We start from the raw sequence: 22,896 nt of genomic DNA, 5'->3' as shown, positions 1-22,896 counted from the left end.
TGCTGTGGCAAGGAAACAATGGAGAGCCGCCCCCTCTCCGCTTCCCCACCGGCGCTTCCAGCGCCGGGCGCAGCGCGCGGCCGCTAGGCGGCGCCACGGCGGGGAGCGGTGCCGGGAGGGGCGGAGCATGCGCAGAGGGCGCGCCTCGCCCGGGCCGCGTGCCTCCGCCCCCTGCTCGCGCCGCCGCCGCCGCGAGCGGGAGGAGGAGGAGGAGGAGGAGGAGGAAGGAGGGAGGGAGAGAAGAAGGGAAGGGGGGCGGCAGGTCCGGTTGCCCTCTCGGGTAGCCCCAGCGGCGAGGGAAAGATGGCGACGTTGGGAGGCGAGTCGCAGCCCTTCCCCTCTGCTGCTCTGGCGGCGGCCGCCGGGGTGGGCGGCGGCGGCAGCGGGGCGCTGGGTCTGCAGGCGCCGCTGAACCGCGGTCTGGAGCGGGCGCTGGAGGAGGCGGCGCACTCCGGGGGGCTCAACCTGAGCGGCAGGAAGCTGAAGGAGTTCCCGCGCAGCGCCGCCGCCCCCAGCCACGACCTCTCCGACACGGTGCGGGCAGGTGAGCCCGGGCGAGCGGGCGGGGGCGGCCGGGGAGCGGCGAAGGCGGGTTTGTTGAATCGCCCGGGACCCCCTCCCCGCCCCCTCAGGCACATCAGTGCCCCCCAATCTCCCTGTGAGGCGAACACCCACTCCCCACCCTTTCGTTCGCCTTCCTCCGCGGCCCGTCCCCACACGGAAGCCGAGCCCACCCCCATCTCTCCGTGGACCCTGTGCTTTCTTTATTCCGCCCGCCTTGGTGCATGAGGTAGGTGTTGCTTCCATATGGCTGGATCTGTGCACGCTCCCCTCCATCCCCCCGCTCGGCGTTTGGTGAGACAGAGCTGCCTCTCCCGTGGCACACTGGGGGAATGTGTGGGGAATTCTTGCTCGCACCTGTCCTCTTCTCTTTCTGGGGAATGTGCGTCTCTGTGCCACCCTTCCCTGACTGCTGAGGTTTGCGGTGGCAGCCAGCCCACCTTTGATTCAGCCGCGGGAGGAATGCACACGGTGCCAGGGTGGATACCTGCTGCTTCTGTCCTCTGCTCGTGGGTGAGCCCACCTGGCATGGAGGGGATCCATGTCCCTATGTAACCACATTGAGCTACTCATGTGCCTCTGAACGTGTCGCCTATTTGCATGCCAAAAGGGGAGACATGTCCATAGGAAGACTGCTGTGCAGGTGCCCCAGGGAGCATGCCACCTCTCACAAATGCCATTCGATCAGCACTGGGGTTGACATGCCTCCTTAGTGTCCTTACAGCCGTGTAGCCACAAGTGCCAGCTCTATGCAATGCTATCTTCCAGGGCAAACGTAGGGAGAAATCCCTGTCTTCACAGGCACTGTATGTGCTCTACAGTGGGGGACACCATGATTACATAAATCTGCAGAGGGGACAGGCCTGACAACCCTGCAGGCAGGAGTGGTGAGGGGATATATATTCAGTCTGTGTTAACTTGCTCTCACACTTTTCTTCCAGCATAAAAAAGGGCACGGTTATTTGTCACCTAGTGAGGCAGACCCATCTCAAAGGGTCATGTGAGTTTTCCTGCTCCTGTTTATCCCAGGTGATGGAACCTAATCCCTTCTTTACACGGTGTCACTGGGTAGAAGGGTGCAAACCCACATTAGAAGGATGTATTAGTGTATTGCTAAGGTCTTCAGTACACGGCCTCCGCGTGCCCTTGTGTCCCCATTTGCCTGCTGGAGATACTTGTGTTGTGGCAGCAGAGCAGGAGACGTGTAGTCACTTGTTTTTGTCCCACAAAACAGCAGGTGCTATGCCTGCATGCAGACATGTGATAACATGAATCTAATTTCTCAGCTACTCCTGCACATGAGGGCATTTATGCCTTCCTGTATATGGAGACACATGTGCTGCTTGCTTACTGTGTCTGTCCCTGAGTTAGTGCCTCAGATGTGTGGTAGGTGTCATGTGTTACTGTTGTTTAACTTTGTTACTTGATGGCTGTCGCTGAGTGGATTTCCTGCTGGTCTGTGTGAGCACCTATATCATTATATCAATAAAAAAAAGGTGAAGGAAGCTTGATGAATGACACTACCATGAATTGATAGCATGAATTACTGTACTAACCATCAGCTGACTCAGTAGCAGATGTGAAAGGGATAGGCATGGTAGGGGAACTCTATGTGGTTAGAAGAATGACTTTCAGCTTGTCATCCCAAGCAAGGCATTTTTTATATAATTTCTTTTTCAAAGTTGAATTCTAGCAGACATGCCACAATACAAGATAAATAGTTTGGAAATCCAGAAATTGAGCTTGTTTAATATTGAACCAAACCATTGGAAAACCAAATTGTATACTGAGGGGGTTGTATACTGGGAAGAAAATTGTTTGATTGGTAGTGATTGGATGTTAGTATTTGTGTGTTGTGTAAGTAAGTGCTGTACAGGCATGAGCTGTGTGTTGTATGTAGAGGTAGCACCTGCTTCTTACATGCTTGCTTGTTCTGCTGAATTTTCTACGAAAAAAGTAGTCTGTATCTTCAAGTATTATTATGCTTTTGTCAGAGTTTACATGGAAAACATTCAATATGAAATTGAATGTAGAATTATGTTTTCATTCTCTTTTTGTTTGGTATAAACAGCAGTGTAGATCAACCCGTGTCTTAATCTTGTGACAACAGCAGCCCTTTTATCAATGTCCCTTTTTAGAAGAACACTGTGTTAATCTATAGTTGCTTTAAGGTTTTGTTTGTAACAGCTTGTTGTAACTGTTTAATGGGAACTGCCTTGAAAGTTGTGTGTTGATATATTTCCAAAAAATCCATGTTTTTTTTTCATTTGTTACATTGCATAACAAATATATAAACAGAAGAGATGCTTGGCTTAAGGCCAGATTTCTGAAACTCTTGGGACAAACTCTTGATGGGAATTTCTCTCCTGCTTCCTCTCCATAAATGTGCCTAGTGGAAAATTTTCTCGTGGTACTTGGAATAGATCCTTGAAATGAGTGGTTTATAGTTTTGGATCTGATGTGCTGACATGTCTCTGAAGTCCTGAAACATTGGTTTTTGGGATAGGGGTAGCCTTTCACTGTTTTTTTGAGGGGAGGAGAGGATTGCCAGTCTCACTGAAAAATTAAGATACTCCTTGATGTAGAGGATATTAGTAAGGGGGGTTAAGTTTAGAGCTCTGAGGAGCAGGGAATTTCCAGAAAACTGAAACCATGTCTTCACTTGACAGTGTTTTAGTACTGCAGACTGAAAATATTTTTTGATTCAGAAAGTGGTCATCTACAGCTTCTATCAAATAAAATATTATCAAATTTGTTTTCTAGAAATGTTCTGAGTGCTTTTTGTAGGTCTGAGGAAGAAAAAAGTGATTAACTTCTCTGTTCATGCATTTAGTTTTTTCTGAAGTTACAAGTCAGATTTTATATAGCAATTGATGCACTTATGAAAGGGGCATGACTTGTTTTAGCAGTTGGGATGGGATAGTTTGATTTTTCTAGTTCTCACTGCAGTTACATTCTGTAATAACTACAGAGGCTGAACTGTACTTGTCCCTTTCTATTCCTGTGGCTACTGATTATACTTTTTCTTCTGTGACTTTTCTTTACATTAAATCCATCTTTGTTATAGAAATGTGATAGAACATTTCTTCCTCAGTCTTTGAGAGTTCTGCACAAGTGCTGAGTGACCTGGTCAGGTCTCTGCACACAGAATGGAGTTTTCATGGTGTTTAGTACTGTTAGAAGAAAATAAAACCTCTATGTAAAGTGTGCTGAGTTTAGTCAGACGTTTTAAACCACATCAGTGTGGATGCAATGCAAAAACCATTTCAAAAATAATAAATGCTATTCTTATCACTTTTATTACAGGCTGGGTTATGCGGAAGGCAGTGGCACAGTAATCACATAGTTCTTAAGTAATAGCATGCAATTATATCCCTCCAAACCACTGGGAATGCTGGAGCATGTTACTTTATAAAAGAGCAAGCAAAGGCCCCAAAGATGTAACCATGGCTGCCTACTGTATTACTTCAGCTTGATTGTATTTCTGAAGACAGATCCTCTGAACCTTTTCTGGTGAATACCTGCTTCATCCATTTCTGTTGGGTGAGTTAGGCATATGAGGAGGGATTACTTGCTGCTGCTGGTAGTGACCTGGCAGAGAAGAAAATAAATTCTTTAAAGTACATGCTAGATTATTAGAAAATAATTACAAATTGAAGTATTTTATTGCTACATTGGACAGTATGACATTTTGGAAGGAATATATTTTTTTTTTTGTGCAATAAAATGCTCTCTTGATAAAAGAGCTCCTACCTGCTGTTTTTTAAAGTGTTTCTGAGTGGACTATACTTGTCAGAAAATGCTGTGTTGAAGACACCTTTGCCTGGCATCTTTGAAATAGTTGTTTTGGCTGTATAACTATGGATTTGCTTTCAAGATGGTTGAAAAATCATAGTATCACTGTGAGCGTTGATGCTGGTTTGGGTGAAATATGTTCCTTTCATTCCTCTTTGCTGATAACAACATTAGTATTTCTTGTTTCCCTCCTTTTTTTGAAAATTAAATATTATGTGCATGGGGCTCATAGGAACCATATCTAGTCAACGATGTTGCTGCTCCATGCATGGGAGTTGAACTAGATGACATTTAAAGGTGCAATCCAACCTAGACCATTCTATGATTCTTTGTACATTAGATTGTTGTAATTTATTCTTACTTATTTTCTCCACCTGCTTTATTAATGTAATTCTTCCTTCATGTCTGAGAATTCTCCTAATTCCAGCAGTAGATGTGCAGTTGGTTACACTTGTTCTAAGTGCAGGTTGTACTGGGCAGGATGTCACACATCCAGACTGGTTTGTTTGTGCTACTGTACACTTCCAAATATCAAATATGACCACTATATGGACTCTTGTTTAGAATTTGATTGTTATTTGGCCACTAGAGAAAAATATATTTGATATGCCCCTCTCCTTTTAAGAATTCTCTCTGATAATTACTTTGAATAATTCATAATTTTGAATTCATATTTTGATTAAATTGTGGGTTTTTTTGGATAAGGCTGAGAGCCTCTCATTTGGTCATTTAATTTAAACTTATATCAATAAATAATGTCTTTATAAGACTAAAAAAAGAATAGAACCCTGATTCTTTTTCATTTCAAAAGTCAGTCCATTCCTACAGCCTTTCTGTGTTTATTTGAAGATTTCTAACCTTACTTTTTTTTTTTTTTTACACAAATAATATCTGAAGTATATTAGGACAGGGAGAGAGAGAATAAATATGTTTGCTTACTATCACCAATGAATTGAATATTACCCTGCAGCCAAAACTTAGGAGATGTAATTCTTATGGCTAAAAAATGAAGAAATATCAATTTTGTATTCATTAGTATGTATCCAGCAGTATATGTAACATTATTATGTATTTAACAGTTTCTGACACCACCTGATCGTGTGGTCTGTCTGGACATCTCTGTGCCAACATATTCTAGCTTCTCTATTTACTCATAAGCAATACTTTGGGAAAGAGCTTTATCAAACTAAAAGAGTTCTTTTAGAAACATTGATGTGCATAGCAGCTTATAACTGCAGAATACCATTCAAACCCTCTTGGCCCTTTTATTCTTCCTGGAGCCTGACTATATCCTTGCTTGTGGATCTTATAAACATCAAGGCTATTGAGTTCTATTGAAAACAGTCTATTAGTTCTCTTGCTGTGGAGTCTAGTCAGTGGTGCTTTTGAAAGTTAACTCTTTTGTCTGGAGATTTATGCCCCCATAGCTGAAGTATCACCAGTGTCTTTGCAGGTGCTGTTAGACACTCCTCAGCACAAAATAAAGTGAATTAGCTCAGACTGTTGCATGGAACAAATTATGAGTACACAATTGCCTGGTTACTGTTTCAGAATGTGGCTTTCAGATTAATGGCTTTCTGCCGCTGACTCTGTGTGTGTGTTTCCCTTGTATGTGTTTGTTTGTTTTTTCTTTTTGACTTGCTTGCTTTGTAGAGAGGCTTCAAAACTAATGCACTGGCTAAGAGGTAGGAGAGAGGCCAGCCTAAAAACCCTTGGATGGGTGGAAGGGTGAAACCCCTCAGTTTGAGCAGGAGTAGGCTCTGCTGTGGATTGAACCTTTACCCTCAAAGTGAACTTCCCCATTATGGTGGCAGTTTTTTAAATAGCTCTGCATAGAATTGCTATGTTTGGACATGCTGTGCATATAAATGAATAAAAGCTGAAGGCTTTTGTACAAATATTGTTGCTTTGTGCATCCTTGGCCAATCTGCTTGGGAAAGACTGACTCAGAGCTCCAGAAGTGCTGTTATGAAAGTCAAGGTGCTACAGGTTCCTTTGCAAATGCTTTTAGACAAACAGTCTTGCAGGTCCATTCACCTGTGATCACTGGTGGGAGGTAGAAGCCAAATATCCCTCTATTGTTTGTGAGCCTTCTTTTAGTCCTTCCCTGGTCTGTTTCTATTGTCTTCAGCAAAAAAGGCATCCTTCTAGGAAGGATGAGTAACTTCTCCGGGCCACAGGGTGACTGCTCATCATTCTGCCTGCTGTGCTCTTGCTGACTGTTAGTAGGCATTTACTAGGTTGGTGAACATTCCCAAGCTGGTTAGACTGCTAATTCACAGTTAAAATCAATATGATTCAAATAATTGAAATGGCACTTCCCAAGCCAGAGATATGTTAAACTTGTTCTGCTGAGACCAGAATGATGGAAAGTGTACTCATTTATTGTCCTCTGATGTATAAATCTGAAAGAGCCAGAAACGTTATCCCGTGTTCAGTGAGTGGATCACTGTCAAAACTGGAAATGGGTATTACATCTGACTTCTGACTGTTCTCTGCTGACCATGTTGTGCAAGATATTTTACACCCATCAGCAGTTCTTTGGAATGCTACTGAGGGGTTAAGCTTCTGGAGGAATAATTCCTTTCTGCTGAATTTGTGCGTAGATGTGTCTTTGTGGGAGGAGTTCATTTATGAAATTCTAATGCTTTCTCCCCAGCATCTTTCTCTAAGGGTGTCTTGCTGGCCAGCTTTTTATTCTTTTTTTCCTTGTATGGTGCAGAACACCCTAATGCCTGTAAACCTCCTAACTATTTAAAAATAGAAATAACATTAATAGTCTTTTGTCCTCCTATCCCAGGCTGTAGGAGAAATATTCTTAAAGGAAAAAACAAGAAGTCAAAAGTTCTGAGATGATGATCATGGCAGAGCCAAGTGGGGGTTAGTTTTGCGCTTAATTTGGAGCCTGAGGAGGTTTGCACTTGCTTTTGAAGCTGCATGAAGTGTTTCATGTTCAGCTGAGCTTGTGTGGATGTAGTTAAAAGCTAACTGATAAGTTCATGGTGATTATGTGAGGTAGTTCTTCTAGGAATGGTTAGAGAAATTACTGGAAGTAGCTGGAAGTTTTAAATATGAAAATAGAGTTTTTGGTCTTTATGAGAAGCAGAACAAGGGCAAAATAGCTGAGCACCAATGTTAGCAGTGACCTGTGCTGCTGAATGGAGAAGGTTTTTGTGTTGATTTTCTGTAGATGGGTGATTTTTTTCCTTGGTGTGAAGTGCAGTAGCTGTAATATTTTTATTTCCTTTCAGGACCGTGGTGCTTTAAAATAGTAGATTAGTAACAGGTTTAATTATTAGGTTTTGGATTTAACTGTATAAACTAGGTGTTTTCTACTATTGTAGCCTGATAAATACTTATTTCTGATAGGAAGTGACATTGCTGGAGCAGCTGGCATTAATATGTGTGTGAAGGATTTAAAGCAAATAATTTTTTGAATTAAGTAAAATTCAGCAAAGTACATCTTGGGAATATATTTAAACATAGCATATGACTTTATTTCTTTATACTGTAAAGAATACTACAATACTATTATAATACTAGTTTATATTCTAAACTAGTATGTTTCAAAAGAAGCAAAGTGACTGCAAATGACACTTTCACTTCAATTTATCATGTGTGAACAGACATGAGGTTTTTTAGCCTCTAAAGTCTGCATCTTTGGTTGTGATATTTGCAGTGACACCTCTCCTTTGTAGCATTACATTAGACAGGCAAAAAGTAAAAATGAAAAATAAGATGCAGGAAAGACCCACCACATTTAAATGTGAAGAGAAAAGCATGAGTAAGAAGCTGGATCTGTTTTTTGGTGAACAGAAAGAAACGGGTTCATAAAATGTGTGTGCAAAGATAAATCACTGAAACTGATGGAGAAGTTTTGTAAAATGGGCAAGAAATGGGATAGGAAAAGAAAATTGAATCAGAGGGTAAGCCAAGAAAAGACGTGAAGCAGAATACGCCCTTGGGTAACCTTTACAGGGTAAGGCAAAATACCAAAAAAGCAAGTGCAATAGTTTATGTAAAGTAAGAACCTTAAGTCAGATTTTAAAGACAGTGAAATTGTTATCATGGTTAGCAAAGCTTTTATTATTAAAATGACTTTTTATACAATTTGAACTTTTAACTATTTAAAAACTTATTGACAGTAAAAATAGGGATTATTGAACTTTAGGTAGTACCTATCTATTGCTGCTGTTATATTACTGTATTTTGAGAATAGTGAGGCTTCATTCAATTCAGTCTTTTTAAGGCAGGGCAGGCATATTAACACACAGCAAAGCTGTGTGTCTGTTCAGTGGGGAAGGAGGAAGAATATAGTGTCATTCACATGTTATATAATTAAAAAATGCAGACCGTTATGAAGATTTCTGGAATGGTTGTCTGGTCAAAGCTGAAAGGAGTTTTCTCAGCAGTTGGGGGAGGACAAGGATGCCCTGGTTACTAAATACAGCTGTGATTGATCAAGTGGAACAACTTAACCCAGGGTTTCCCATGCTCATTTTATGTTGTGTTGCTAGGGCTTCTTGTTTTTCTTGTTTTGTTGGGGATTTTTTTTGAGTTCATCCCAGTTCAAGAAAACTGTCCTTTTGCCTTCCACTTTGTACAGTGTAGTTTCCCTGCTCGGTAAGTTTTGTCTGTGATCCCCTTTCCAAAGTGAATTCCAGTCTGGCTGAATGCCTACTCCTTGCTTGTATTCCACTTAGCAGCTGTTCAGATTGCCTTGTTTTACTGACTTGATTTTTTCCTCACTCGCACATGTCCTGTCGCTTGCAAGGTTTGCTAGACATGGTATTTTATATCCCCTTGCTTACCAGTGTGTTTGAAGGAAGATGTATGAACAAGAGCATCCTCCTTGTGCCATCCATCTGAAACGTTTCCATACTTTGTCTTATTTTGAGACCCATCAGTACCATTCCTTCTAGTTTCTGTACAGCGTCAATATGATGATGTAGCTTCTTAGTCATAATGTGCAGGAATTAAGACTGATTTACTGAATTGTAGCCATGTTATAATGAATGGATGCTTCCATTCACTGTCTGAACTTTCAAATTTGATGGAAAACTATTATTTTAATTTGGCATTATGTAGTTTTATGTTATTTTTCTGAGGTTTTGTTTGAGGGGGACAAAAAAGACTGCGGACCCTGAAATTGTTTTTCATTTTAAAAAATTGCCAAGTTTCTCCCCCATCTTCAGAACTTTTTTTTTTTTTTTATGTGCTGTTTCAAATTCACCATAAAAAGTGAAGATAATCTGGCAGACTCTCCACAAAAAAATCTTTCATGCAAGTGGAGTGGATCTTATGATTTGAAAGAAAATATGAACTAATTTAAAATAACCAGTAACTTCATTTTGCTAACATTTTTGTAAGTGAATTTAGAAATAAGATAGACACGATCATGGTGTAGACCATGAGACACTTTTGTATCATGGTTTTGCTGCTATTACTGCTCTGTTGAAGTGTGCTGTGTGTTAACTTTGACATTTAGCCAACCAGACAGGAACTTCTAAGGGTAGAGAAAGTAGTCTTTTGAATTTCTTGTAATTTGAAAGCCTTTTATGTAATTATATTGATTGTCAATGTAATGACTTTAAGAGCTTAAGTCTTTAAGTCATTAATATAATGACTTTAAGATTTCTACTTTTAGTTGTTCCTAGCATAAATCTTCCTTTGTGTTTCCATTAAAAAATTACCACACAGAATTTGCTCAGTGAGTTATTTAATTGTTCTGTAATGATACAGATTATCCCTGGTTCTATAGATTGGAAAAACTGAGAAGCAGGAATTTTGAATCGCTTAATCTAGGTCTCAGAACAGATCAGAGACAAAACTGTGAATGGAATCCATCTTTGGTTCTCTGGGATTTTTTGGATTTTTTTTTTTTGTATTTTTTTAACTGCCAGTGTATGCTATCTTGAAGAGTGGATGTTGATGCATTTGAATTAGTCTTGTTCTGGAAGATGTTGGGATAGCAGTAAAGACTTAAAGCTTCCATTAAGGTCTTAAGTCCTGGGAGTGGTTTTAAATGTATTAACACAATGCAGAAACTCACTTTATAGTAGCTTCCGGCACAGACACACAACTCACAAATAGTCTTGAAAAGAATATCACTATAGATTTGCAATCAGTTAAGAATCAGGTAATATGAAGGAGTAGTAACTGTGTACAATAACAAAAAAAAATCAGTATTTTGGCAAGAAGTGCTGTATTCCTTCTGCCAGTTTTCATATCTTAGTACATTTGGCTTCCTAGAGAACTGAAAAGGTTATTTTTGGCCTAGTGCCCTGGGCTAAAAATGGCTTCTGGAATCTCATAGCTCCGTTTGGTGTTGAGCAGTTCTGTGCAGTAGTAACAGAACTGCAGTGATTGGTAGTCTCACTGAAGCATTTTAGTTATGCACTTAAATGTTAAGCTGTGGGAGATGTGGCTCTGGGATCCCTCCAGCATCCCATTTATCAGAAAAAATTAAGCCATGTTTATCTATGAAGCATTGGTAGCCTGAAGAAAAAGAGGCTTTTCTACAAGTACTTGCTAAAGGGAAGTAAGAGACAGTGTAGGGTTTACCCTCTACAGCGAAGGGCTCTAAAATGAAGAAATAAATCAGGGTATTGCTGTGGGAACAGTGAAACTCAAGCATTGCAGTTGAGACTGTACATGTAGGCAATAGAAGGAGTCTGTGAAGTTTCCTTGTGTTTCTTTCCAGTGTTGCAGGGTTTACCTTTAAAAGGGAAAAAAATCCACCCCGACCCTAGCATTGCCCTCCCCCAAGAAACAAATGTACCAGTTACTAGATGTGAATGTGTGCTTATTATAAATAGAAGTTTCTGAATGATTTCTAAATACTCTGGATGGAGTTTGAAATAGTCAGGGAATAGTGAACAGGCTAGTTAAATCTGGAAAGTCTTATACCAATAAAAGATCTGCAAAAAAGACCGGAGGTTGCTTCCCTCTATGTGCCTCACAAATCTGTTAGCTTTTCCCCCAGTATTTTGTATTGGACTAAATAGAAGTAATGGATGGTGCTGCAAGAAAGTAAAATTTTCAGGAATAGAATTCATTTAAACCCCCCCCCCCCATTTTTTTTCTCTTCTTGTGTGTGAAGTCAAAGTGGACAAATTCTGCATGAGAATCTGAGTTTTTCTTGACATAGCTCATAAATATCCATAGAACCCTCATTTTAAAATCATCCAAGACACCAGTATTGGGTTTTTTGTGTTCTAACTTTACAGTGTAAGGCTTTGTTAACACAGTAATCTGGAAATATGGCCAAAGTAAAGTGAGTTCTGATCAAATTTGTGATCACGCAAATTTTTAGATGATCAGTCTAGGGAATGGCTTTTCAAAGACAGTTATCAGATTTTGTTATTGGTGCTGAGGCTCTAAAATGAAGAAATAAATCATGGTAGTGGTATGGGAGTAATAAAGCGTGAGCATCTCAGAGAGCTATCTATCTCCAAAGTTACAGTTTCTAAAATACAAATCCTCTTGTTCTAAACAATTTATGAAAAAGAGTAATTACAGCTCTGTTTCTTTAGAATACCTGTGCTCAGTCTGCAGAAAGCTTGAATTTTGCTTACTGGACTAAGCAGAAACCTTGTCAGTTTTCCTAAATACAGGTGTCCCTGTAAAACAGAGTCTTTTGTTTTGTGTTTTCATGTCTATGTACTATATGCTGGTTATATTTCTTGTTTGTAGCCTCCAGCCAAATCATTTTATAGAATGTTTGCTATTTTTAAAAGTTGTTTTTGTTAAGATACTTATTGAAGATAAATCACATTTGTTAATAGTACTTGAAGGGATTAGTCTGTGTATAAGAATTTTTCTTCTTTGTCTCTTAACAAAACCATCTTTTTTTTTTAATGTTCTCATCACAGAAATAAAAATAGGAGGTATTCTTCTGCTTGTAATCGATTCAGCTTGAAAAAAAGAAAGTATCGATTTTACTCAGTCTTAGTGCATTTACATTATGTCATTGTGTGTGTTAAATATATAGTATGTATTATATATGTAAAAATATTTCACCTGCTCCACTTCATGAATGATAGAGTTCTACTTTTTCATATCTTTCTAAACCCTTCCTTGGTACATGAAGTAATGATAGCATGAGGATAACCCAATGAATATGTGTGAAAAAACAGAACATAGGGAGAAATATATTACTTAATTGGTAATTATTATGATTAAGTTATTAAATTAAGGTTATGTGAACATATCAACTTTATTTTTCCTGTAGAAGAGTGTAAATAAATAATTGGGAAGTAGTCTTGCACAAATGAAGATGGTAGAGGGTAGTAAGCTACCAGGGTTTTTTGCTTTATGACCAGAAGCTTTTTGATTTAGAGGAATTTCTCTAATACCCAGAGTATTTAGTCAGTCCTATTGTTCTTTACCAGATGTCTCACCTTATTTTGTGCTGCTGTGTACATCCTGATGCTAGTGGACTATCCTTGCTGAAACATGTTGAAGCAATTGATCTGTCTTCATAAAAGAGACTTTTATGTTGATACAGTTTGTCCCTCTGCCTAATGCCGGCCGTCAATTTCCCTGGCTGAGTCTGTGTATCTAGATCAGAAATTTATGGCTCATGTGTACTGTCTCAATTTTAAAGTATGCCAATGATAATAGTATGATTGATTATATATTTCCTTTGGAAACAAATAAGAGATTACACAGCAGTTTTGTATTTTAGCTTCAACTTCTGGTCATTTATTCCTTTTTTCTTAACTAGATCAGCTAATGTACTGTAGCAAGCATTTACTCTTCTACAGTTGTTTATAAATTATTTTTCACTTTTGTATTTAATAAACTTAGGTATTTGATTAATGAGAGATAATTCCAATTACAGTAATTTAGGATGCCATTGCAATTGTCCATCTAACTTCCTGCTGAAAGCTACTACTGGCCATGTAAATAGGGTGACAACCTAAATGGTGACGATGGTGGATTTAAACTCCTAGGACAGGATTGGAATTGTGGCATTAAGGAGCTGGCATGTGATTTTTGCTTGCTGTGCCTGTTCATGGGGAGGAAACCACCCTCAGAGCAGTGGGGGACAGAGTTGGGGCTGCTCCTATCTACATTGCTGTATTAAATGTTGCAAGGCCTTGTGAGACAGTCCTAAACAGATGAACCTTTGGTGTTCTGCTGTGAAATGTGATTTCAGATCCCAAATCTTGCGGGTTCATGAAACAGGTTTTTGGGTGCTTTAACAGTTTTATTGTCTTTTGCTTCGTTATTAACAACTGGACATAGAAATTTGTGAGTTGCTTTGTAAATACCTTCCTTTGGGTAATGTGTGTTCAGCTTATTTCACAGTAGTCACTGTTAGCTCACCCAACTTTCATTTTAGAAATTTGCATCTTTAGACTTGGTGGGAGCTCATGATTGTCATTGTTCCAGGCTTAGGCTATCACTTGCCAAGACTGTGATTCTGTGATTGTATTCTTCCTTTATTGTATTTTTAAATTTTCATATGACAGAGTTAAATATGACCTTGATTGTGTGTGACCTACCGTGTGCTCCAGGTCCCCGTGTATCTATAACTTGGCCTTGCTGTTACTTATAGCACCATTACTGTCAGTCACTCGCAGATTTTATCAGCAATGGCTTTGTATTCTAGGGAGGAAAGTCTTGAGAATCTTGACTGATGCTGGGTTGTGAAGAAATAAATAAAACTGATTTCTTGTGTGAGACACTTAATGATTTCCTTGAGGGTATTCGTTTTATCTGAATAGATGTTGCATTAATATTCTACAACCGTATTAAAATGACTGATGTTCTGGTGTGAGCAAATAAAAAATCTTATAGTAGATAGTATATTTGTATGAGGTTGTAGAATATGATTTGTTTCAACACTGTGCAAATCCTAGTTTATGACTGTTTTTTTAAAGATATCAAAGTGGACTTTCCTTCTTGCGATAATTTTTCACTTAGGTCTCCTTTCATATTTTGCACTGTGAATTAGGAACATAAAAATGAAGGTTATGCATAATATTGAGGAAGGTTTTAAATCAAACACAGGTAAAATTGCTTTACAATTAAGAATTCCTCCCTGAATATCTGTCCTAGAATGGATTGCTTGACAATTCCATTTATAGAAACCGGATGTTTTGGTTTTATGAATGTGGATTTCTTGGGAACTCATTTTGAGAAAGTGCCTGCCTCCACCCTTGGTGGAATGCAGATGACATCAGAATTTTTTATGTACTGGTGTTATGGATACAGAAAGACCAGCTTTAGCAGCGTCAGTGACATAAAAGGAATTGCATTCAAGCAGTTTTACTATTTAAGGTGAATTGATGTACAGATGTCCAGGTGATCAAATCTAAGGTGATCTAATAAAGATAGAGTAGTAGGTGGTTTGGATTTTTACCTATTCCATTTAAAATACTATAAATAATTGTAGTGTATGTTCCAGGTCATTTTGTGATCTATAACATAACCCTTCAACTGCCTTTCTTGTATGGCAGAGCTGTGCTGTTGACTTGTTTTGGATCTCTTATATGTGTTTTTCTCTCACTTGTGCTAATTTTCGTTCCACTGGCATTTGAATTGTCCTTTTTAAAAACTTTAGGTTAAGATCTGATTACAACTTCACAAAAACAGCTTATTTAAGAGAACATTTGTTTGTAAATAAATTGTAAATATCAGTTAAAATATGTAGTTAATTTAATAAAAACTTTATTCTAACTTTGTATCTAAATTTTATAGGATCAGAGGATAACTATGAAGGGACCCCTGTAGATCATCTAGTCCAACCACCAGTTCAAAGCTAGGCCAAATCTAAACTTGTTCAATCTGTTCTTGTCAGCTGAAGCATGTTTCATTTACTTGAGGCAATCCCAAGTATCTTGAAGTCCCAGGTATTCCATCTGTTGTGAATTCCCAGCATTTTTTGTGATGTAAGAATACCCAAGGTGATTAGATTTGTTTTACAACCTTACTTTGCAGCTACGCAAAATACACTATCCAGACACCTTTTGTTTGCTGACATGTTTATCCACAGACCTACTTGTAGAGTTTTGCTCCAGCTGTGTATTGACATAAATTCTGACACCATTTGCATCTGTATTTCCAAATGTAGACTCTGTTAGTCTGTTAAGGAAATACTGAAGAGAGTACCTAGGTTAATGCGTTTTGGAAGTGCTTTTACAACACTTCAAAAGAGAATGTGATGAGGTCTTAATTTTAAATCCTGTTCTGTGTCCCTTGGGGTTTCTCCGTTAGAAAGATGTTTGTGAGGAGCTTGTAGCGCTCAAGACTGGAGTTCTTAGTAAAAATACTCAGAGATAGAGACTTGCTCATGCTGAGATACTGTGTGGTATTCTTTTTCCTTTAAATTCTGATGGCAGCTGTGGAATGCTTGTGTTTAGAATTACTAAACTGTTTAAAGTTGTATGGCAGTAAATTTTACTTATTTGTACTGGGTTAAGCCCAGTAGGCAGCTAAGACCCACACAGCTGCTCACTCACTCCCCCACAGTGGAATGGAGAAATGAGTCAGAAGGGTTAAAAGTGTGGGTTGAGATAGTGAACATAATAGACAAAGGAAAAGCTGTACATGCAAACAAAGCAAAATAAGTTGTGGGTGGGTTTGTTTGTTTTGAAAATTTGGTATGCAAATGCAGGTAGCACGAAACTTGGGCATGAGTGAAGTTACTGGCAAAATCCCTTCTGACTGATGTATATGGGACTTTCCCTGTTCTAATGTTCTAAAACAAATGATACTTCAGACTGGGTTATAGCAGTGTAAGGAAGTTTACCAGTCTTCTTTCATCTGCATGAACCTCAGCACAGGCTTGTTCAACCTACTTTCTGGGCAAGGTCTCCTGTCATGCTGCTGTGCTTAGCCTGCTCTCAGTTCAGCAGGAGTTTGACTATGTCAGTGTCACTATGACTGTAATAGTCAGTAAATAATAGGACTATAATGCAGTTAGAGCTGTTGGAATATGGTTATTCTTGTTCACTAGATAGTGTGTATAGTCTTGCACGTTATGCCGTGGTTTTCATTCTTTCTAACTGTCTTGGAGGATCTGCAACAGTAGGAATGTAAACAATAAAATATTAGGATAATTTGTTCTTATATTCCAGGCTCTGAATGTTAGAAAATTATTCCTGATGTTTCTGCCAATATATTTTCATTGTATGCAGTGTGTCTACTATATAACTTCATGAAATATGGTTTTAGGATGTGAAAGGTCTCCTCCCACACAGATGGAGAAATAGAATATATGATGCATGACAACTGTTTTTCTTTGGTTTCTTCTCTTTGGTTTCTTCTCTTTAGTTTCTTCAACAAATGACCGGAAACTGTAGCTATTAAAAGGAACCTGTTTTCTGTATTTAATCAGATGAAAATCTGCAGGAGAATTCATCTGTGGCAAGACGATACCAGATTACTTTCATGATTCAGCCATGTATTAGTGTGTAATGAAATGCACTGAGGATGGTGCTATTCAGCATCACTATTGTTATGTTGGATTTTGTTGTTTGGTTTTTTGGGCTTTTTTTTTGGTGCCATATTTTCTTGAAGAATGGTAAAATTTAATCAAATGATATCTTGGAATGTTATTCTCACAAAATTCTCTTCTATTAATTAAATTTTCTGCTTTGTGACATGGTTACCAATATGTTTCTTCCTAGTAAAACATTAAGGTGTCATTTAACAGTATTTGTTTTTTTTATTTATTCCCATAACAACCATCAAGGGCGATAAATCTTCAGAATAGTAGATTTCAACTAGTGAGAATTTTCTTGGTATAACTGGAGAAGTTGATGAGGAATGGAGAAGGCAGCAGGTGTAGTGGGAAGTAACAAATTTCTAAATAATGTTTAAATACTTTTAGCCCTCTGAATGCCTTCTTTTTTGTTTGTTTGGTTGTTGTTTGGGTTTTTGTGGTTTCTCTTAGCCTTTATAGCTAATGGTAGAGAAACAAGGAGTAACTATTAGGCAAAATAGTAGCAAATAGAGTTATGGTTTTACTGTCTTAGGTGCACTGAATGGTTTTGAACTTGTGTGATTAAATCTGAAACTGTCTCTTTTATTGTTCTCATAAAAGTAGTCAGCTGTACGTTTTAAAGAAAAAGGAAGTATAGTGAGTATAATAACTGAGCTTATATCCCACTGTACTGTATTTCTAAAGTTCAATAGTATGTATTTTCTTTGGGGAATTGCTCTGTGTTCCTCAATTTTCATTTAAAACGTTTGTCAGTCAGTGTACCTTGCAATAAATCAACTGGAGTAAGTTAGTGTTTAAATATAATTTTGTTTGACTGTTTCATCTATAAATATTTTAGGGACTTTCCACTGGATTTCTACTGTGGTCATAGGTAATTTTTTAGACTGCAGCTTTTTTTGTTGTTGTTGCTGTTAAAAGAAGCTTGTACTTCTGGTCTCATTAAACTACTATGTAAACATTGAGCTACCTTTACACTTTTAGCCATTTTCATGCAGTTTGCTGGTTTAGAAAATTTGTACATTATGTAGCATAAATTTATTGTTTTGCACAGTGTTTTAGTAGTTAACTTGCAGTTGCAGAATGAATAGAGCTGTACAATATATGAGAGTAAGATGGCAATACTGAATTTTAGGATACCTCTTGGAAATTTTTTTCTCACCTCTTTTGGTTTAACCTCATTTTACAGTGATGAAACCAGTTTGTTCACTGAAAAGTTGAGTCTTGGTGCAAATGCTTTCTGGCCTCCCTCTGACACCAAGGAAAAATGAGGGGAACAGAAGATTGAGCCCACCTTCTCTTTTTGCAGAAAAAAAAAAAATCTGAAGTGTAACAGCTTGAAAAGGGCATCCTCGAAGAATTTCTCTTTCCTTTTTAGTAGTGCCTTATAAAGTATGGGCCTCTCTTAGCCTTGGTAGGGTAGGAAAGATACCTTGGTTGGTAGTTTTTTTGCCAGATAGAACTACAGTTAAGCCAGGACAATGTATCTTCTTATACTCACATAAAGACACATCTGTTTAGAGTTTCATAAGTACATGCAGGCAGAATATTTCAAATCATACTGGCTATTGAAATTACTGCTAACTGGAGTTTTGTGTGATGTTTGTCAAGCAAGGATGGATTTGGATAAAGAACTGCCCCAGTCTTTGTGCATTGTATTCTCTCATTTGTATGTATGTACAAACCCATGTCCATAGACATGTGGAACACGATGTAAACAGATGTACACACTTCAGGCATATGGACCGAAAATTTTGGCTTTCATTTTCTTGTAGCTGGAAGAAAAAAAAAAAGACACACTTTTATGTCCATAATTTTAAAATTAGAGGTAATTAGTGTAATCATTGGAGCTTTTCAGGACCAGTTTTAAGTTTTTGTGATTTATGCAGAATTTATTCAAAGAAATGGTATATATATTTCATATATATTTCATTCTGATTTTGGTTGCTACTCACAATACATGCTATGTTATTTTTACAATAATTTCTTCATATCTAAACACTTTATTGTGTTTAGGTAGTAATGTAGCATTAGCTACTTTGTTATGTAAGTGTATAATGTTGTGTAGTAATCTTGTGTAAAGAATGCAGCTGATTATTGGTTTAAAATCCCTATTCTGTTTTTACAGGTAAAGTATGTAGTAGAAGAGTGTTAGCACCTCATAATTCTATCTTACTCTTTTTAATTTTGTGTCCTTGTGCAGTTGTTTTTCTAAGTATGTCTCGTTACAGTTTAATAAGAAAAAAAGTATTTTACCCTTCTCTTCACTCATGATTTTATGATTTCTGTGGGTATGGCCATGTAGGTTTTAATCATTATTTCCAAGATTGCTTAGGATCTGAGAAGAGTATTGTAATGCTGATGCAGGTGTGTCTGTAACTATGGTGGCAGCAAATGCCTAAAGTCTCTTTAGACAGTCCTGATGCTTTGGAGCTGCAGAAATGGGGACCACAGTAACAGCCAGGGCATCCCTGTGTTTTTGTCACATCAGATATATGATGTATGCAGACTTGAAAGAATAGATTAAGGTAGGAAAAGTGTTTAACAATGCTGTCAGATATGTAGCATTCAAGTGTGTGTAAAAATTTACTCAGATGTGACTTATAATTTCTAACTGAAACAAAGGTATGGAAAACCTTTCTCTTTGAACTTGTGTTGCTGAAAATTCCATGTCAGAGAGACTTTATGTAAGCGTTTTTGATGTGTTGGAATTGGAGATGGAAGAGATCTTGTTCTGATTTTTCACTGCAGAAGACATCTTGTACTGATTTTTCACTTTGGACAGTTTCTCAAGAGCAGTGGTTTCCAAATTGAAAAACATTGATTGCATAAAAGCTTGAAAGTGGCATCCCATTAAAACTATTTGCAGATCCTTGATGTGAAACCTGAGGATTTTCTGAAGAATGTCCTCTTTCCCTTATGGCTGCTGAAAATACCAGCAACAGACAGAAACAAAACAGAATTCTCTGTTAAGCAGTTTTCTAAAGGATAGCTAAGCTACCTAGTCCAGAGAGTCTAGAAAGGATTTTTTTTTTTTTATGTAACAATTTCAGCTCTCTGGGTATTTTTTTTTTTTTTTGCACTTTATATGAATATTCTAGACTCAGAAAAGATCCTTGATTTAAATATCTGGTTTATATTAAAGTTCAGAACTACTCTGTGTTAATTTAAAAGTACAGTATATTTTTACAATATACTTAAATATTCCAAATTAATTTTTTTATTTGAAAACTAGAAATAAGTTTAAAATTCTCTTCTGGCTTGTATTTTTAATGCTGCCTTATTAGAATTCTTCTGTGCATTTATAATTGAGGTGCCTAATTTGCAAGGCTTTGAACAAAAGAGAGGTAGGAAAGAATGTAGGTTCTTAAGGGTTATGCTGAAGTCCCTGACACTGTCAGTGCTTTTGTGTTCCTTGCAGAATTGTCTGAAATGAATGTGTATGAAAATGTCACTATTGGGCAAAGGGGGAAAAGCAAATAAAACCATACAACAAAAAACATAAGAAAACCTAGGAATAACTTAGCAAATTAGTAGCCTGTGTTTGGCCATAATTAAATAGACTAAGCACAGTATGGACACAGTTTCTCGACTATGTTGATAGCAAATGCTAACACAGACCCATTTTTGACATGCAATTCCTGTGTGATATCTAAATTCTCAGTAGAACTGAGCCTTTTTTATTATTGAATATAGTTGCTATGTAAGAGCACAGCAGAAAAACAGAGAAGAAAGCATTTGGCTATTTAAATGAATTCCTAGCCTTTGATTCTGTATAAAGCACTGCAAATCCCTTTTTAATTCTGAAAGAAATAGTGTCTTATTTAAAAATGGTGTGAAAATGCTGGAACCAATCTTAAATTCATAGGATTTTATTCTATCCTTTTATAGGATCATAGGTAAAAAGACCTTTAAGGCCATATATCATTAGACATGCCAAAAGGTATCTTCTATACTGCTATTAGTTTATGGTCTGCATTCTTACTGTTGTTAATGCATTGACACCAGCACAAACCAGAAACCTGAACTTTGCCAATGTAGGTATGTTTGCTGAATCTTAACATTTACATTTAGTAAATGCTGGGCAATGGAACTCTTCAGTCTTCAGCAAAAATAAGCTGAAAGTATCTGGGATTCTTCAGGCAAAAGCTGGCTTCCTCTCCTGGTTTTTAAAACTGTGTGTAGTAAAGATAGAGAGTCCCTCTCTCTTCACTCTTTCTCTGCTGCTTTCACCAATATTACTGTGCATTTTTTTTCCTCCTCTGAATCCTTTTACAGCCTCTGTGCCTGATAATTTTCCCTTAGGGAAATAAGATGTCATCTTAGAACATACATCTAGGGTAAGACAGACAAATCTGGCTTTTCTCTATTAGTCTGGCTTTGCTGGGTTTTGTTACTTATTAAATATGGATAAGACAACTCCCACTGCTCTTGAAGCAAGTGATGTGTGGTGTCTTTGAAAAGCTAATTTCAAAGAAGTCACTGTGCCTTCAATTCCTTGTAAAATAGCAGCAGTTTTTATGTCCTAGAAGTATGAGAGCAAGTGTAATAAAGAGGGATACACCAATATCTCAGGACTCATTAAAATGTGTCAGTAAGATACAAGAACAAGTGCTGGAATGAATAGGGAAAGATGGAGAAAAGTTTGGAACTAAGAGTGCGGGAAAGATGGGTTGTACTGTAGTAGGAAGGAGTAGCCTTGCCCTCACCTGCAGCTGTTTTAACAGTTTGGTATAATTTGCAGCTACATTAAGCTGTCATGAAGTTTTTCTTCTGGCCTCTTATTTTTCAATGACTGTAGTACACTGAAAATATGAAATTATGGGTGAAAATATTGTTTAATCATGCTTATTTGTTAAATCACGTTTAAATGTTTTTAAATAAAAACAGAGCATGATAATACAATAAAAAAGCTAAAACGTTGGTGAAATAGTAACTAAGTTGTCTCAAAGCTTGTTGCTTTTTGAGGTATGTGTAATGATATCTGATTACTGGCTATTCAGATAGTCAGATAATGACCAGAGGTATAGTCATTAGGTGGAAAACGGAGCCACTTAATCTCTTAAACTGTTTCTAAAATGAGCAAAGTTGACCAGTGAAGCCATTATCCCTGTTGCAAAGCCTGCTGAGGTGATTCACTGGAAGAAACTCTTTGGAATGCCAGGCAAACTGGGAGGGGAGGTAACTGTTAAAAAAGGTGCATAAGATGTATTAGAGTGGCACTGGGGACAGGATAAAAGAATTTTGAGATTGTACGCATCTGATATGGGTTATTTAAGGCAAGGATCAGGAGTGGAAAAGGATCAAAGTGAAGTGGGGAGGAAGGAGTGTGGGAAAAGGAGAGAAAGAAAGGATAAACGGGAACAGATTTTAAAGCAGGCTAGTACATTTGCCTAGTGAAGTCCTGTTGCTCTATTACCATGGTTTAACCTATGAAACTATTTTTAAAATTCTTTTTCTCTTCCCATTCCCCTGCCTTGTGAATGTCTATGGGATGTGTGCATGATCTTCTACCAGGCTTCAGGCTGGTAGTAAGTAAGTAGAATGAGTGAGAGACAGTGGAGGGACAAAAGCTAATAGGGAAAATAGTGAAGGGTTTTTATCTCTTAGTATTGGTCCTTAGGAACAGGATGGATCTGTCTATGGTGTCTGTGTTTGTGTAGGCATTCAGTGCAGTACTGCTCCCTTCTATTCATTTGTGTGTTTGTGGTGAGATGTGTTACCTACAACTTGTCTCTGTCCTTTGGAATTACTGCTCCACCTTCCTATGCTTGGAAAGATTCTAGGGAGCATCAGCTCTTATTCAGCAGGCCAGGAGAGGAGGGCTTCTGTGAGTCCCTCAGTGTGCTTTACTGTTAGTGTTCTATGAGGGATCCTTTGCAGAGTTTGATGCTGCCCTCAAGGCAAGTTTTCTGTATCAGGATTGCATCTAACAGCACAGAACAAAATTTTCAGTGTTGGAGGCCTCGTATTCAAAAAATTGTTAACACCCTGAGCTCTGCTGGAATTTGATATGTCTTTTGGGTGATTATCACCTCTGAAAGTTAGGGTACTTCTATTTTTGGATTTTAATGCCTGCAGAGTTC

General features: G+C 38.1%; 1 protein-coding gene across 2 annotated transcripts in view; it reads left to right on the top strand.

Annotated features, from left to right (window-relative positions):
* The first annotated feature begins 296 nt into the window (after window positions 1-296).
* Window positions 297-22,896, top strand: part of LRCH1 (leucine rich repeats and calponin homology domain containing 1) — a 113,921-nt gene continuing 91,321 nt past the window's right edge. For both annotated transcript variants that reach the window (XM_053934715.1, XM_053934714.1), the window contains exon 1: window positions 297-544. In XM_053934715.1, coding sequence (XP_053790690.1) covers window positions 304-544 — 241 coding nt within the window. In that variant the 5' untranslated portion in view covers window positions 297-303. The remainder of the gene's footprint in view (window positions 545-22,896) is intronic.

Source organism: Vidua chalybeata, chromosome 2, assembly GCF_026979565.1.
Source record: "Vidua chalybeata isolate OUT-0048 chromosome 2, bVidCha1 merged haplotype, whole genome shotgun sequence".
Taxonomy (NCBI): domain Eukaryota; kingdom Metazoa; phylum Chordata; class Aves; order Passeriformes; family Viduidae; genus Vidua; species Vidua chalybeata.
The sequence above is the reverse complement of the archived record's forward strand: the minus strand, read 5'-3'. Positions and strand labels throughout refer to the sequence as shown.